Here is an 18,517-nt window from a genome sequence, read left to right as displayed (position 1 = left end):
TAAAATCATATCAATTTATAAAAAAAATAATGAAAGATCTTGATCCGCAAACCACAACATATACGATAATATGTATTTATCCTTTTCTGGAGGAGATATAATTTCATTTTTGAATGCTTAGATATGTGAATTTGTCACTAAAATGACATATTATGTTCAGGAGAACAACACTTTTTTACACATATTTTGGTATTTGGTCCACGAGGTGGTGGGTAAAGAGCTTTTTTAATCTAATCTATCTCTACTATCCAGCCTTTGTTATCTTTAATCAGACCCCTTTTTATCCCTTCAAGGGTTGTGTACAGTTCCTGTGACACAGTGTGAGGGCCTGTTTTAAACTCAAACCTGCGTATAAAGAGGTTGAATGAGTTAGAAATTTGCAATATTTCATGGATTCTGCAACAATAGTGATGATGAGGTCAGAGATGTCTACATTGAGCAAATCATTTGTTAGTGTTACCTTTGACCCTGGTATGTAACGCTCCCTACAGGAGCAACGCCAACAGCAGTTCCAGTGCAGAAAACTTCATCAGCATCAATCAGTTCATCAATGGTAATAACACGCTCCTCAACCTGACCCAGATTACACACAAACGTAGAATTTTCACTGATGCTCTATATTTTGCCTCGGACAGCATTTAATGTTGTTGAGTCTACTGACTGACTGTGTCTATATATCTTTATCATAATGTTAGATGAAAAAATTATTGAGGATCTCAATCATTCTTGCCACTTCAAAATTTTGAAACAAAGTAGAAGTTCTATAACCTTTCTTCCTAAAACTTTATAGGTTTTTTTTTTTTTTTTTTTTTAAATTCTTTCTGTTGGGCTTTTTGTGTGGAGCCTAGTTTTGTTTTATGGCGGTCCAATTTGACGATCCGACCCTATAAGAATTCAAGGTGTGTGTATGTTTTTTTTATGGATTTTCAATAGCACTTTCGGACCCGATTTTGGCTCTTAATCTGACCCGATCCGCCAATTAGGGTTTACTAGATATTATATTAAACCTTTCTGTTGCCACCAATTAGTGTTTGCCACATAAATATTCACTATTCATGTACTGCCGCACTCTGTATTCTACTATCATTCTAAAGAAAATCATTTGCAACTTTGTAAAGTAAGTACATTGCCAAACTACATAAATCTGTGTATATATGTGATTGATTTCATTTTTTACTTTACTTAATTCTCTTGTCATTACTAACATTTTCTTCATTTTATTGAAGGTGGCTCCCAAAAAGGTCCCAGCCCGGCCATGCCAGTCCCACCTTCACACCCTGTTAAGAGTAAGTTGATGACAGCAAATACAAAGTGGGGATCCCATACTCAAGCATGAGCATTACATCTACACTGGGGGAGTGGCCTTTCAACTTTTTAATTGGAAGCCCTTCTAAGATAGAAGCATTTTTTCAAAGCTTAGTTAAAAATTAGGTTCAAGCTGTGATTCAGTGATACAAGAAAAGCACCTGGTAACCATGCTCACGGGCAATGTCAATGATGCTTTTACGGGTAACTCCTTCAAGAATGGTCCCATTTGCTGCAGGACTAGAAATAACATTGCCCTGAATACAGAAGAAAAGTAACATCAATCAGAAGATGACAAACCCATCACAGTGCATAAACTTTCTGGGAAATTGACTCTACTGTTCATTCATCTCAATTTACTGATCATGAGTTTCAGCAAATGATGCTGCTGTCTTTCTTTACAATTTACTGTGAAATAAAATTCATTTAAGAGATATACCTTGAGAATGAAAATGTTACAAGATGACACCTCCTCAATGAACTTCTTATTCACAGAGTCCAGGTATAGGACATCAGAAAATCCTCTGCTTTTTGCTCTAGTCAAAGCTTTCAGACCCTACAATTTCAAACAAAATGATGTTTTACACTTCAAAGCAGTTCAATCCTAATTCACACAAGGTTTCATGACAGCACAAATCCCCCTTACTGGGGCATAGTTGGTGACCGATTTGACCCCTCCGGTTCCGCCACGAGAGGCACGATCAAACTCTTCCTCAACATACAAGTTCAAGGGTGCAAAACCCTCCTGTTTATAAACCAAGAGCATATAAAAACTTCTATCATTAATAGGAGCTAAATTAAACATCAATTTAACCCAAAAGAAAAAGGCAAGATATGTGTATATATCACCACCTTGAAATAGTTTCCAACAGGGGAAACATAGATGAGGAATATGTATTCAGGTGCTGCACCCAAACCCAATATTTGACCACTTCCCATGAGCAGAGGCCTTAAATACAGAGACCCTTTCCCTGCAGGAGGAACCTGTGATCGTATTCAATGCCACAAATTCATATATTTAAAAAGATGTTTAAACTTCCACTGACAGAAGTAACTCAGAAAACAATAGAAGTGTCAATGCAGTTTAAATATTGGGCATTTTCTTCTAGACAGAGAGAGATTACCCAACGCTTGTTGGCTATGGCAGTTTGCTTCACAGCATCGACAAATTGATCAATGGAGGGTGATGGCATGCACATTCTTTCAGCCCCCATTTTCATGCGGATTGCATTCTGTTCTGGACGGAAGAGAAGAAGGCGTCCATCTTCACTTCTGTATGCTTTTGTGCCTTCAAACAGTCCCTGTTCAGTTTTTCACTTGATTATAAGTTTCATTTAGGCTAATCAAGTGAAGGGTAAAACAAAGCTGCCCTAAAAGTTCCTAAATTTAATGAAATAAAACCCTTTTCCTGAAAAAAAAAAAAAAAAAAAACAATCGAACAAGACATCCTTTGTTTCCATACAGTTCAGTTCTGAAGAAAACATCAACTGCAGCATACCTGGCCATAATTTAGAACTCCAGCAGCAGGGCTCAGCTCAATGTTTCCATATCGACTAAGCTGTCCTTGTTCAAAACACTCTCCTTTATTGCATTTCGTCATGTACATGTAATCAGTACGCATCATGCAAAAGCCAAGATTATCCCAGTCGACATCTGGGTATTCATCATCGCTGAAATTGCAGGGGCACAATAAGACAAGCCAAGAGCAGAAGCAGGAAAAATAGAAGGCGGCAAAAACAACAACATTCCAAAAAGCCAACAAAACAAAATAAGTAGAAAACATTAAAAACATCCTGAAAAAAGGTTTAAACTTTCATTACTGATTTGATATAAAGCAGTTACCTGTAAGTAGATGGTTCGAATACTTGTTGCAGAGAAGAGGAAGCCTGAGATGCAAATCTATAGTAATCTCCTATCTGCAAAATGTTCAAATATATCATTTAATTCCTCCTAATTTCATAGCTATCTTTGTTATCCAACCGATATCGATAAGCAATATATGATGAAGAGAAAGCAAGTAATAACACTAAGATAATTGCTTGTCCACAAACACTAAAGAACTATTGAAGAACAGCCTTGAATTATAGATGGAAGCATGAATTACTTCTTATTGATCTAATTAATTAATTATCATTAAAGTGATATGTAGAAGAAAATTACAAATGACAGTTTAACTAACTTTACGGGTTCATGCACCAATTTCTTCACTTGTTTACCGTTAGTTTTTAATTTTTATAGAATTTAACTGTGTCTATCTCTTTAAATTGTAGAAAATAATTAAATTAAAAAATTATAAGAGATCTGGATGCCTAGCCAGAAGGTATTATATGGACCATAATTCATCTCAGGTTTATATAGGTCAAGACCAACACGCCGGCGCCACATGATCCGAGGTAGATGATGCCACAAATGGCTTGTAGTATAAATATACCTAGGATGTCCAAATTGTCCAGCCCATACTTGCTACATATTGGCCCATAACCACCTGTCTGGATAATCATCATTCGATTCCTCCAAGAACAGGGATGAAAAGAAGGAGATTCATAAGAAAGACAGAAAGAATAAAGGAGCTAAAAGAAAATGAGCAAGACGCCAAAGCACCAACACGATCGAAGAATCAAGAAAAGAATGAAAAATGAAAACAGAAGAAAATAACTTCACAAATCTAACATGTTCACCCAGAAAACAAAACACGACAATGAAGAACAAGTAAAAAAAAAAACAAACAAAACCCAAAACAATCTTGTAAACATGTCAAGGAGATCAGAACCATAAGAACAGCATCTTTTAAACCATAACATGATGTCAAGAGGTAATAAACAAAAACCTTGGACGAAGAATAACTGGTACGAAGAGATTGAAGCAAATTGCGAAAGCATGCACGCCTTGAAATCATGGCAACTAGATTCAATTACTAGGGATGGATTTGAGGAGCAAAAAAGATCACAGCAGTAGTAGTGTTGGATAAAGAATGGGTGAGAGCTTGCAAGAAAGATATAATACAGAGGATCTAAGAACAGAGCCAATAGAATTCTGCGAAAGAGGAGGAAGAAAGGGCCAAAATATATACAGAGGCCTTGTCGAGCATGAAACGCCGTTGTAGTCTTTTCCTATCCAAAACCAAAGGAGGGAAAGCTGGCCGAAATTTCACATCTGATTTTGACAGTAATTATTACCTTAGATAGGCTTGAATTAGCATTATTGTTGTTACAATAAAATAGGTTGCCCCGTTTGGATGGATAAAATATCTCAATTCATCCTATTTTATTTTATTTTATTTTATTTTATTATAATAATTTTATCAAATTTTTATATAAAATATAATAAATAATTTAACTTTTTAAAATTTCAATCCAACTTTTTTAAATCTCAAAATAATAATAATATTAATAAATAATATTTTATTCAACTTTTAACTTTTATCTAAAATTAACTTATCTTATCTCGCTATCCAAACGTGGCTTAATGTTTAGGCATGAATATTTAGGACTGGTTAGAAATTTGAGATGAGACGAGATGATTGTAGATGAAAGAAGAAAATTAAAAAAAATTGTTAGAATATTATTTTTTAATATTATTATTGTTTTGAGATTTGAAAAAATTAAATTAAGATTTGAAAAAGTTGAATTGTCTATTATATTTTGTGTGAAAATTTAAAAAAATTGTAATGATAAAATGAGATGAAACACTTTTTAAATCTAAACGAGACCTTAATAACTATTAGATAACGTAATTATTTTAAGATATTCTCAAAAAATCTTATTATTATTCATATATATTCTTAATATGAGTCTTTAATCTCTCAATAAATAAAAATATATATATATTTAAAAAAAATTAAACCAATAGAAAGAGATTAATTTAATAATTTAAATTAAAAGTGCGGATTCATATTCTATGAATTATTTCTCTTAATATATTAGTATCGATATAAACGAGATAATTAATTTATCCTAATATTATAATATTAATTTCTTTCAATTTAGAAATAGGCAACCTGTACCGGTAAGTTATGTGTGATAGCTAGGGTTGGTCGAGAATAGTAAATATATCTAATAAATGCACCTACTAACTATTTAATTGGAAGTATCTTATATCCGGCAAAGTCAGATCAGATCTATTAAATTATTAATAGTTAATTAAGATCAATATCTTAATTAATTAAGAAATGGATTTTAGAAAATGAAAAAAAATGGAAAAAATGTGTATACTTTCATTTCGTGTTTCAAAAAAATATAGGTTTTTATTAATTAGATCATTTAAAACGCATTAAATATGATAACATAAAGAAGCAAGAATTTTGGTACTAAAGCGTTTTAGTATTGACAGGATCCACAAAATCAGCACATATTGCACAAAATCAGCAAAGCATAATTTTAGGATTCAGAAATGTCAGTAGTTTCCATACATAGCATAGTGTCAGTATATCTATTTTAAGGAAAAGGAAAAAGTTAGTTTGTCCACTAAGATTGTGTTTGAATGTTGAAGTGAGTTGAGTTGAGTTGAGTTGAGATGATAAAATATTATTAGAATATTATTTTTTAATATTATTATTATTTTAGAATTTGAAAAAGTTGAATTGTTTATTATATTTTGTATTAGAATTTGAAAAAGTTGTAATGATGAGTTGAGAGGAGTTAGGTAACCAAACGAAGCCTTATGTTACCGCTCAACTTGATTGGATGGAAAATATTTTATTTTTTATTTTTTTTATTTAATGATTAAAGAAGTAATTTTAAATGTATTGATGTATTTTTTTATTTTTTAAAAATATTTAAATATATTAAAAAAATATGAATAGAAAAATTAAAAAAAAACTTGTAAAATGTACTATCGATCAAGTGGAGCACGGAGAGTAGCCCAACTCTATTTTAATTGTAATCTTTCTCAATATAAAAATACACGTGAGCAGTAATGAGAAATTTCCACCTTATGCAATTTTAACATATAGTTTTAAAAAAATACAAATTTCGCATATTTAAAAAAAAAAAATGGATTCTAATATTAAAAAAAATATTTTTTCATATAAATTTTATATTTACACACATTAATAAAAAATAATGTACAGAACTTACATATTCTGCAAATATCATTTCTTTCTTAAATAAAAAAAAAAAATCCAACTCTGTCCTATTGTAGCCTTGTCTGTTTATTAATAGAATGTTTTTTTTTAAACAATATTATCCTCCAAAATATTAGTAAAATCGTAAATACAAGGATCTTTTTAAAAGTTAAAAAGTAGATCAGACGTCACAACCAAATGAGACGTGAGTACTTTCCTTGAAAAAAACATGATCGCATTCCCCGTGGGATAGGATGGGGGCGGAATTAGGATTGGATGTTTTTCTTTTGGGGGGGGGGGGGAATGAGTGATATGTATTTTTTAGTCGTGACTATATAAAAAATAATACTCATATGTTATAAAATTATATATAAAAAATTTATATCTATAAATCATCTTATAAGATAATTTTTCTTAAGATTTTCATAGTTTGCTAGAAACCATTATAAAAAAAAAAGAAAATGAAATATTAACTTAGGATTTTCCTTTCAAATTAAGCTCGACGACGATCTTTCATGGAATACAATTCATCCATTATGAAGTGAAATTCTTAGCAATTTCTCTCCTCTCTCCGTGATATGTTATCTGCATGTAAGAGTTCACTTCTCGAGATTTATGCTTTATCGGTAAGCAGCAAAGATTTGTGTGTCAAGTAAAATGAAGTGAAAAGTTAAAGTGAAGTTATGTGAGTATTGGGATTTGGGAGGACAATTTTAATAAACGATCTTTCATGGAATACAATTCATCCATTATGAAGTGAAATTCTTAGCAATTTCTCTCCTCTCTCCGTGATATGTTATCTGCATGTAAGAGTTCACTTCTCGAGATTTATGCTTTATCGGTAAGCAGCAAAGATTTGTGTGTCAAGTAAAATGAAGTGAAAAGTTAAAGTGAAGTTATGTGAGTATTGGGATTTGGGAGGACAATTTTAATAAAAATTTTGAAAGTATAAGTATTGGGGGGCGATTTTAATTATAGAAAAAAATATTATATTTATTCATACTATATTAATGTGTTTTAAAAAACAGCCCCCCAACCTTATAGCTAGTTCCGCCCCTAGATAGGATCACATACGTACGAACATGGAATATCCATAATCTGTCAATGTTTTAGAGCCAAAAAAAAAAAAAAAAAGGTCCGGACATAGGAAACGGACGGTGATCTTAGAGAGATCGGATACTGATTTTTTTAAACTCGAGCACTTTACCCCATACTGTTACGTACCCGGTTTAGTACATATTCAGATGATCCATGCATGATCTTGATTTCAACATTAATCCATATATATATATATATATATATATATATATATTATTCAGCTTTTATAGGGAGGCGAAGGAGGAGATCATGTTTGAAGTGAAGAAGATCGCACTACTTACAGATTAAAGATTACTTACCCAGAATAAATAATTGACAGAAAGGTTGCAGACAAAAGTAGTAACAGGATGTAATAAGAGATCATTGGTACGTAAAAAATAAGTAACCTTAGATGAAGAAGAAGGAGAAGAAGAAGAACCGGCTCGAAAGGATTGAACCAGCAGCTTGCAGTTGCCAAAGCGTGTGCATCTTTGGATCATTTTTGCTCTTCAAAAACAGCGCCAGTACCAAAATTCAGAGCTCGAGGTCTCAGAGGAAATGGTATGCAAAAACTAAAAGAAAATGATGGATATAAACGAAAGAGAGATCAGATCAGGAGCAGACTAGAAAACCAAGTAGTTAGCTAGGCCAGGAAAGAAATTATGGTAGAATGCATTCATAATGGGTGGGATAAAGGGACAAGAACATATAAGAGGATTGGATTTTTCATTATTTTATTAATTTATTTTACGAAAATCATGATAAACTTGAATACAATTTTCTGGACATGATAATCTTAAAAAAAAGACGGTGATTAATGTTAGATATAATTATAAATTTTATATTAGTTGCGAATTCTTTTAAAAATAATAAAATTTATTATTAAGAAATTAATATTTTTATATAAATTTTATATTTACTTAATTTTTTAAAAATAAATACACAGCCCTTACATACAGACTCAATGACAACAAATATTTATCATGTCTGTCGGGAACTTTTTGGAGAGAAAGATTGGGAAGTAGCTGGAACAGATAGGGATCGAGGAAGCAAGCCAATCTAAGAAAAGAATGGATAGGAAGAAAGTAGCTGGCAGTGCACATCCAAGAGCCCATTTTGGCAGTGTGTTTCCACGTCAGAAATAAGAACTACTGTTTCGTTTGGAATTTTCTCAAACTCATTATTATAATTTTTTTAAATTTTAATATAAAATATAATAAATAATTTAATTTTTTTAAATTTTAAAATAATAATAATATTAAAAAATAATATTTTATCATTTCAATTCAATTCAATATTTAAACGCATATTAATATTAATTGCGAAAGTGTAGGAGAGAGATCTCAGACACGTTTTGATTCGAGTGTAATGCTAAGGACAAAATTAGGTCCGAATCATCTTGAGGTGGCTGACAAAAGGGTTGCGTACGCAGACCTAGCTTGCTGCTTTCAAATAATTATGGTCCATGCGGACCTTTGGTCAAGGGGCTCCAATAATAGTTCAAAAAAAAAAAACGTTAAGAGTCTCTAGAAATGCAAGTTGATAAAAACTATATGCACTAATTTGATAATATTTTGCTATATATAAGTTACTATTCATTCTATATCCTACAAGTAGCTTTTTTTTTTTCCTTTTATTTATTTTTTTTATGTCAAACTCATCACCTATCAGTCTAATTTCAATCTCTCTCATCAAACTCTTTCACTATCTTCGACCACTCTCTTCGACCTCTCTCTCATCAAGCTCTCTCTCCGACCTCTCTCTCTCCTCAAGCTCTCTCTTTTCTCAAGTTCTCTCTCATCGTGCTTCCTTTGGGTGGGATTGAGATAGAGGGGTTGGGACAAGAATCGGTTCACTTGTTAGTGAACCTGATTTGCCAAATAAGGTATGGATGTGAGGTGTGCGGTAGTGAATAGTGATTGATGGGTAGATTAATTCAATTTGATATGATATTTTAGAATTATTGTAAAAAAAATAAAGTTATAATCATTTAGTAAGTTTATTTTTGTAAAATTTATTTTTTAGCCGAACCATTTTCAATTTTTTCTTATAATTTTTCACTCAAGCACCTTTTATAAAGAGAAATGCTTGATGTACAATTGTAAACTTCCTACATTGCTGACACTTAATTATGACAACAGTAAATGTTATATATTTTAGGACTTTGGGTAAAAAAAAAAAAAGAACTGTAGGAAATCTCAATTCTATTATGACAGTATATGACCTACTTTATATATCTATTTCTATCTTGAAACTCTGAAGTTGAAATCTTGATTTGAGAAATATGCAAGTTTTAAGACACGTGGACTACATTACCTCTTCGGTTGTGATTTGGGATTATGGAAAATGATAAGTTACTACTAACTAACAACTTGAACACAACTACAAGATAAAATAATATTATTTTAAATTGATTTTGACTTTTACTTATGATTTGATGTGTTTAAATATAACAAAAATATTATTATATTTAAAAGTTTTTTATAAATTGTGAATGCATGGGTTGTTAGCTTATCATTGGGACTAATCAAACAGAGTTAAGGGATGCTTGAAGAATGAAATGAGATAATAAATTTGTGAATAGTAATAAAATAGTTTGTAAATAGTAGTGAAAATATTTGAGTTATAGTGTTTTATAAAATTTTAAGAAAAAAGAAAGAAAAAATTAAATAAAAATATTATGAAATTAAAATATTATTAGAATATAATTTTTAAATATTATTTTTGTTTTGAGATTTGAAAAAGTTGAATTATTTTTTATGTTATTTGGAAGTTTGAGAAAGTTGTTATGATTATCTAATGATTAAAGGAAAATGTTAAATATTTGAAATTGAATAATATTTATATTTGAATAATATTTGCGAACAAAATGAGATGAGACGGGATCCTCCAAACAAGTCCTTAATGGTTTGTGTAAATGTAAGGTTTTGGTTAGGACTAGGTGACTAGATGGATAAAGATTATTTGATGCTTTTGTAAGTTTGATGAATGTAAAACTCTTTGGTTTTATCTATAAACATTTGAAGTGTATCTAGAAGTTATTATATAATGTTTTAGATAAGTCAAGAGTGTAGGTATCCAAATTTTAAGGAGAATGAAATTATCTTGTGAAGAATTTGAATGGAAACTACATCAGTAGAGTTTTTGCAGCAGTCCTTCTGTCAGCAGAATCCTCCTGTGACTCAAACTCTTAACAGACTCACTCCGTCAATAGAGTCCAACTACAACTAAAACTCTAACCAAATTATTTACGACGGGGATTTCGACTGAATGATGATCTTTTGATGATTGTTCTGAGAACTTGGAGAGATTGGAGAGTGATCCAAGTGCTTGAGTGTGAGAAAATTCTCTTGAGAATTTTTCTAGTTTTTTGTTCCTCATTCTCTCATTGAGTGTGTGCTTATTCCATGTTGGAGTTTGATTGATTGATTTCAGCCACTGGAGTTCCAGGAGGGAAGTCAATAGTTTAAAAATTGCCAGAGGTTTTGGCTGTTACTACAGTAGAGGCAAACATGTCATTTGTCGGGTCAACTAAGAGAGTCAATCAGTAAAGGTTTTGTAATTAAGAATTACTTGTAACTAATCTTCAAATAATAAAATTGACGTTTGGATTTAGCTGCCCCGTAAGATTTTATCTTTAAAGAATTCTTTAAGGGATTTCTCTTCGTAACCAAATTTGATGTAACACACTTTATTTACTTTATGTATTTGATTGATTATCAAAATATTTCATTATTGGTCACTAACCAATTTGTTAATTGAATTGGTAGAACGTGGTAATACAATATAAGGGTATTGGGGTAATTTCAATTTTTTTTAATTTTTTTCCAAACACTTACAATCTAGCACAACTCGAAATACTAGTAACATTTTTAATCGAAGTACTTAATTAGTAGATGGGGCATGTTTGGCAAACCACAAAGTTTTCAAATTTTTATTTTTTATTTTTTCTCATAACCTAATCTCAAACAAATTCTTACAATTCTCAAATATTTTCAAACATTCTTAGTATCCAAACATGGCCGAACTCAATTTGAGATGTTGTTTAGCAGATTAGTTAAACAATTGGTAAATCCATCATTTCATGCAATTCAAACCCATAAACAGAAAAACTAAGGCCTTCTTTTGTTTTTACAACTCGTCTCAACTTATTTTATCTTATCTCATTTAATTATTATAACTTTTTTAAATTTTCACACAAAATAAAATAAACAATTTAAATTTTCAAATCTCAAAACGAAAATAATATTAAAAAAATATATTCTAACAATATTTTATTTAATTTTTAACTTTAATCTCAATTCATCTCATCTCAATTTATCTCATTTACGAAAACAAACGAGGCCTTATTTTTGTTCATGTTCTTTTTCAAATATTTATTCATGTTAAATAACAAGAATTTTAAGCTTTCTACAGAACTTTATTATTGTGAAATAGCTAGGTTTTATTTTTTAATAAATCGCGATTGTTTTTTTAGAAAAAGAAATTCCCCAATAGAGCATATTTAGGGAGGGATTCCCATCTCCAAAAACAAAATGTCGCGTCAATTATCAATTCCATCATACTATAGAGTATAGATAACTTGTAAGAGGATTTAATTCATTAGAAGGGAGAAAGAGATTTGCAACTTTGACAGTGACGACACATGGACCTTTTAAGAAAACGGTATATATATATATACACACACGCACAATACAATTATATTTTAAATTTTTAACTAAAAAACATTTTTATAATTCTGATATTTTCTAAATTAATTATGATTATTCCCAAATGAGCTTCGCTTGCTAGCAACCACAAACAAGTGGGAATTCCCTTTTATTTTTATTTTAGAAGAAGTCTAAATTCGAAAATAAATGCGTTAATGATGGACAAGTCACATAATAATGTAGCCATTGCATGCATTGCATATATAATCAGTTTTACTATTTTTAACTAATAATGATATATATAAGTTTTAAATATATAAATTTTATAAAAATACAAATCTACTATAAAAAAAATATAAAAAATTTATTTTTTTAATATACTTCATTTTTTAACTAAAATAAACCTTACACAGAATATATTCATTTAAAACTTGTATTTAATACTCCTCATTTCTAATACAAAACAGTGATGGTACATCTAAATAATTGATCGTGGCTCTCTAGCTAAGACGCCGTTTGAACAGTGAGTTGAAATGAGATAGTTTTAGATAAAAATTAAAAATTGAATAAAATATTATTATTATTTTAAAATTTAAAAAAATTAAATTATTTATCATATTTTATATAAAAATTTAAAAAAATTTAATAATTCTTTTTTCTTTTAGAATAAGCTCTCTAATAATTCTTGACGTTAGTATTGTGTAGTGTTAGGTTCATCATAATTTCTGTCACATATGTACTTTAAGGGTGCGTTTGGTTACTAAACTCACATCAACTCATCTCAACTCATCATTATAATTTTTTTAAATTTCAACACAAAATATAATAAACAATTCAATTTTTTCAAATTTTAAAATAATAATAATATTAAAAAATAATATTCTAACAATATTTTATCATTACAACTTAACTCACTTCAACATTTAAACACACTCTAAATCTTGCAGATGGATTACACTTTCAGCCAATTTCTGGTCTCCAGCTGGTTGGCAACATGGTTTATCGCAATCGCTCACGATTCGTCGAACGCCAGTCACACTTAAAAAGACGGATGGCACTTTGACGAATCAATATAAACGACTCGAGTCATATCACAACAACATGGTCGTCATGGCCTGTCCCAATCCGAGCCTTCTGTAATTCAAATTTGTCCTTAACGTACCTAAAAAACATGGATGGCGGCCCTTTCACGACTCAAGCTGTAAGACTCGAGTCACTCATATCGGAGCTTAAATTATAGAGAAATATAAATTTGTGTTTACATTGTACGCTATTAGAATTTTACAAGTTTCATATAAAAAAATAAAATTTTTTTATTTATTTATTATTTATTATTTACAAGTTTCATCGGAAGGAGAAAAACGACTATTCTTTATTTAAATGGTTGAGCTTATTTTCAAATGAAGAAAATTCGGCTAGTGTTGTGTTGGTTGCAGAGTGATATTATTATTTTTCTTTTTCAGATAAAACATTGTGTTTTTATTTGAATAAAAGAGAAAGACGAAGTATGTATATATTTTTTTAGAGTATTTCTAGATAAAAGAGAGATGTTCTTTTGAGTGGAGTTTTGGGCTCAACCGCTTATGCAGAGTAGGTTTGAGTCATATAACGATTAGTTGGACTGTTGTATTCTGGAGGAGTCAAGTCAAGAAGATTTTTGCTGCATTAGTTAATTTGAGACTTTGTACACTGCTGAGGACTTGAATCTCCTTAAAAAGAGTGAGATTTCTGTGTCTCAATCTAAATTGGTTTCGTTTTAATTTTAATTTTATTATAATTTTTATTATATTATTGTGTATTTCACCAACAATACATAGTTGGTTTCAGAAAATACCTCGACAACTTCTTCCTCGTGGGCTGGATTTGGTTGTTTTACTGCCTCTTTTTTCTTTCATTGCTTCTAAACGGGCTTGTATTGGCACTATTTCTTCCAGGCCTAAGTGTAATAACCCAGCCCATACCCAAATGGCCCAGCTAAAACCAAAGGCCCATTCCCTTTCTTTTTTGTTTTCTTTCTTTTTCTTCCAACCCATCTGATTCTCTGTCTCTCGCGACACTCCTGTACTTCTCACGCACAAACCCCCTCAAACTCAATCTCTCACACCCTTCTCTCTTTCTCCGATTCTATCTTTCAACCCCCCTCCATCTCGTCTCACTCTCTCAATTCCCCGCCCCCCAACGTATATATATATATATATACATATTTTACTCTTTCTTTCTCTCTCTCTAAACCGTACATATATTGTTTCTCTCTCTCCGTATGTATCTCTCTCAATTTATTTTTTTTATAAGTAAGAAAAATTTATTTAATGAAAATAGGCCAAATCCATGTATAAAGGAAATATACAAAAGAATCACCTAATTACATTCTATAAACTTGAAAAGAAAATAAAAACTCATAAGCATTTCCTCTCTTAAGGACAATAGCCAAGAACTACAGCAGAAAAGAAGACACAAACAATTTCCAGATCTCCTCAATAGTTCCCTCCTTGTCGTTGAAGCACCATTCATTCATTTCTATCCATAAACACCACATAATATAAAAAGGAATCATCATCCACGCCGCTGCCAACTGAGAGCTTTTGTGCCACCTATTCCAACATGTTAGTAGATCCACTACTCTCATTGGCATAACTCAACTCAACCCAGCTATACTAAAAACCCCAACCCATAACTCTCTAGCCACCTCACAATGTAAGAGTAAATGATCAATCGATTCACCATTTTTGTTACACATGAAGCACCACTCCATAACAACCATGTCACGTTTCCTCGAATTGTCAATTGTCAAAATCTTCCCAAGTGCAACTGTCCAAGTGAAAAAAGAAACTTTAGACGGCACAAACACCCTCCAAATACTCTTCCATGGAAAAGAGAATTAATGCTGACCAGACAACATCTTATAATAAGATTTAACAGAAAAATTGTTTCTCCCCATGTGTTTCCACAACATTTGATCCCTCTCATTTCCTCCTATATTCAGAGGATACAAGAAACTGAAAAAAATCTGCAATCTCACTAAGTTTCCAATCCTATGCATTTTTTATGAAAGCAACATTCCAATGCACAGTCCCATTAGCACAACTCAACATCTCTAAAACAACAACCTATTGATTTCCAGTCAAGCTGAAAACAACCGGGAAAATAGAATGAAGAGCTCTCTCACCACACCATTCATCGAACCAAAAATGAATTCCTGCACCCTGTCTAACCTCAAACTTAGTATGTTTTACAAAAATGTCCCACCTTTTTCTAATATATTTCCATAAACACACACTATAAGATCCCCTACCCTTCATACAACACCATCCCCCCAATCACCTTCATACGATCAATAAACTCTATCCACAATGAGTCCCCTTCCATTTGATACCTCTATAGCCACTTCTCTAGCAGTGTCTTATTAAAATTACTCAAGTTTCGTAGCCCCAGGCCTCCATTCACAATCAGGCAGCACACCTTATGCCAGCTCACAAGGTGGAATTTATTATCCTCTCCCATGCCACCCCATAAGAAAGCTCTAAACAACTTCTCAATCCGGTTTGCCACACCAACCAGTAATGGGGATAAGGAAAGATAATAAGTGAGAATGTTGGAAATGGTGCTTTTAATGAGGGTTAGTCTTCAACCTTTGGATAAATATAGACACTTCCAACATGACAGTCTTTTCTCAACCTTTTCTACGACACCATCCCATATATTTTTTTACTTAAAACGACACCCCCAATAGAAGCCCAAGATATTTCACTGGAAGAGAAGCAACTTTGCAGCCCAACAAATCATCTAAAAGGTTAATCTTCCTCACATCTCCCACAAGTACCAATCCTGACTTGCCCAAATTTACCTTGAGGCCTGAGACAGCTTCAAAGCACAATAAAACAACTTTTAAAGCTTGAATCTGTCCACTGTCACAATCACAAAAAGTGAGAGTTTCATCTGTAAATAATAAATGGGAGATTGAAATAGTATCATTGTTAATATTACCCACCGAAAATCCAGAGAGAAACCCCCCTATGGCAGCCTCCACCATACGACTCAATGCTTCCATCATTAAAACAAAAAGGAAAAGGGATAATAGATCCTCTTATCTCAAACCCCTTGAACTCTGAAAAAGACCACAAGAGTTGCCATTAACTAATACAGAGAACCGAGTAGTCGAAACACAATGTCTAACTCATCCACGCTACCTATCCCAAGCCATATCTTCTTAACATATAAAAAAGAAAATCCTAGCACACGGGGTCGTATGCATTTTCCATATCAAGGTTGCAAAGAACCTCCGGAATACCTATCCTTATATGGATGTCCAAACACTCATTAGCAATCAGAACCGAGTCCAAACTTTGACATCCCTTAACGAAAGCATTTTGAGATTTAAAAATGACTTTATACATCACCGTATTCGTACAATTAGCTTCCACTTTCGAAATAATTTTATAGATCACACCTATCAAACTAATAGGACGAAAATCCTTCAACTCATGGGCACCGGCTATCTTAGGGATGAGTACAATAAATGTAGCATTTAGGGACTTCTCAAACTTCTGACAAGAATGAAAATCTTGAAATACCCACATAACTTCTACTTTCACTATATCCCAACACTCCTAAAAAAAAGCCATGGAGAAGCCATTTGGACCTTAGCTTTATCTTTACACATTCCACTCACCACCTGATACACCTCGTTTTCTTCAAAAGACCTCTCCAACCAGTTGACTATACAGAAATCCAACTGGTCAAAATTCAGACAATCCAACTTAGGACGCCACTCCTCTATCTCGGTTAGAAGATCTTCATAATACTGCACAATGTGATCTTGAATCTCATCAGGAGAGTGAAGCACATTGGTACCAGAATGAAGTACCTCAGTAGCGTTATTGCGCCTAAGTGAATTAGCCATCTTGTGAAAAAACTTATTGCAACTATCCCCCTTTTTCAACCAAAGCACTCGTGATTTTTGCCTGCAAGAAATTTCTTCCATCAACAAAACTTTCTCAATTTCAGTCACCTCCTCATTCTTCCTTAACAATGACTTTTCATTTACCTCCCCCTCCTCCAAAGCATGCAACTTGTCCCAAAGTAGATTTTTCTACACTTCAATATACCTAAAAACTTCTCATTTTCACTCACCACTCCCTTATCGGCGTCACGATCAACTATTTTGCCCTCTTCCACCTCCGACGACTGCAACGTTTCTGACACACCACCAAATGAGTCGTTGATGACTGACTAAAGTCTCTGTGCAACCTCTGAGACCGTCGGAACAAGTAGTGGCATCGTCGAGCTAGACTCACCCAAGCCTTCCGATACACCGAAACACCTGAAACCTTCAACTCGAGACTTAGCCTTCCACACCCGTTTCGAGCTTTTCACCAAGCTCAATCCACTCATTGGTTCAGACTTACTCGACCCTTTATAAAGGCCATGGCCCAAGTTTCCCCAATTATTCCCTCCATTGAGCCCATCCCCACCCTCTTGTCCTACTCAACGCACCGTTTCATCCCCACCCCTTTATCCTCCTCAATGCACCATATCATGCCTTGAATATTTTTGTGCAACTCATAAATTTGAGATTGCATCTCTGACAGGGCCCAAAGCATACTTTCTTTATTAAGGCTAACAACTCCCCTGCCACCATCCCCATTACACTAAGCCCTTGCAAAGAGGTGACACCACCTCGAAAGTTAGAGCTAGCACCCAGCCTAGCAGGTCCTCGAGCACAGTCTAACCTCGGCTTTTGCAAAACCTCCATGTACGACTGTGCAGAAGGTTGATACGGGGATGTCGTCGTCACTGGTGGTGCCGACCCAACAAAAGGACCTTTCCTACCATCCACCCTCAAAACCTCCACCGGTTTTCTCCATCCCTTACCATCTCCGTCTTCAGGAATGAAAATACAGTTTTGACTACCACCCTATTTGTATTCCACCAAAGCCATGAATGCCCTTGAGTTAGAACACCTTTGTGCTATGAAGCCCTTGTCTCCTTCCCGATGGGCTGTATAAAACTCTCTTCTCCCCACCTTTAGGCAATCCTCCAACGCTTTTGTGAACCAACGTGCCGCGGCTAACACCAAGTTAAGATTTTTCACAAACTTCCACCCTCTTTCAATAATGTTTACCCAACGACCAACTCCTACTACTAAAATGCCTTAAGTTCGATAATAGCAACATTCGACATACCCATTTTCCTTCCCATACCCGCACGAAACACAATGAAACGCCCATGAACATCATTGCAAGCCAACTTACGAAAAAAAAAAAAAAAAAAGAGGAAGTGTACGGAGGGAGAGAGAGAGAGAGAGAGAGAGAGAGAGGACTCATAGCGAAAACTAAATGTTTCTTAAATAAATAAATAAAAAATGTAGTTACAGTTCCTCTCTCAAATTTCCTCCCCACCCGTACATATATTCTCTCTCTCTCTA

At 32.9% G+C, this 18,517-nt stretch overlaps 1 protein-coding gene across 3 annotated transcripts; it reads right to left on the bottom strand.

Annotated features, from left to right (window-relative positions):
• Positions 1 to 229: 229 nt before the first annotated feature.
• Positions 230 to 8,111, bottom strand: LOC121243403 (branched-chain amino acid aminotransferase 1, mitochondrial). Of its 3 annotated transcripts, none has more exons than XM_041141522.1 (10): positions 7,852 to 8,111; positions 3,148 to 3,221; positions 2,804 to 2,975; positions 2,430 to 2,606; positions 2,158 to 2,289; positions 1,952 to 2,050; positions 1,745 to 1,861; positions 1,467 to 1,562; positions 461 to 573; positions 230 to 345 (listed from the first exon to the last, which is right to left on the bottom strand). In XM_041141522.1, the coding sequence occupies exons 1-10, from the start codon at positions 7,942 to 7,944 to the stop codon at positions 231 to 233; spliced, it is 1,188 nt and encodes a 395-aa protein (XP_040997456.1). In that variant the 5' UTR covers positions 7,945 to 8,111; the 3' UTR covers position 230. The 3 variants fall into 3 exon arrangements, with proteins under 3 accessions (XP_040997456.1, XP_040997457.1, XP_040997458.1); XM_041141523.1 differs by lacking the exon at positions 7,852 to 8,111 and adding an exon at positions 4,133 to 4,420; XM_041141524.1 differs by lacking the exon at positions 7,852 to 8,111 and adding an exon at positions 3,737 to 4,070.
• Positions 8,112 to 18,517: the final 10,406 nt, after the last annotated feature.

The sequence above is a fragment of the Juglans microcarpa x Juglans regia genome, chromosome 8D, assembly GCF_004785595.1.
Source record: "Juglans microcarpa x Juglans regia isolate MS1-56 chromosome 8D, Jm3101_v1.0, whole genome shotgun sequence".
NCBI classification, from domain to species: Eukaryota; Viridiplantae; Streptophyta; class Magnoliopsida; order Fagales; family Juglandaceae; genus Juglans; species Juglans microcarpa x Juglans regia.
The sequence above is the reverse complement of the archived record's forward strand: the minus strand, read 5'-3'. Positions and strand labels throughout refer to the sequence as shown.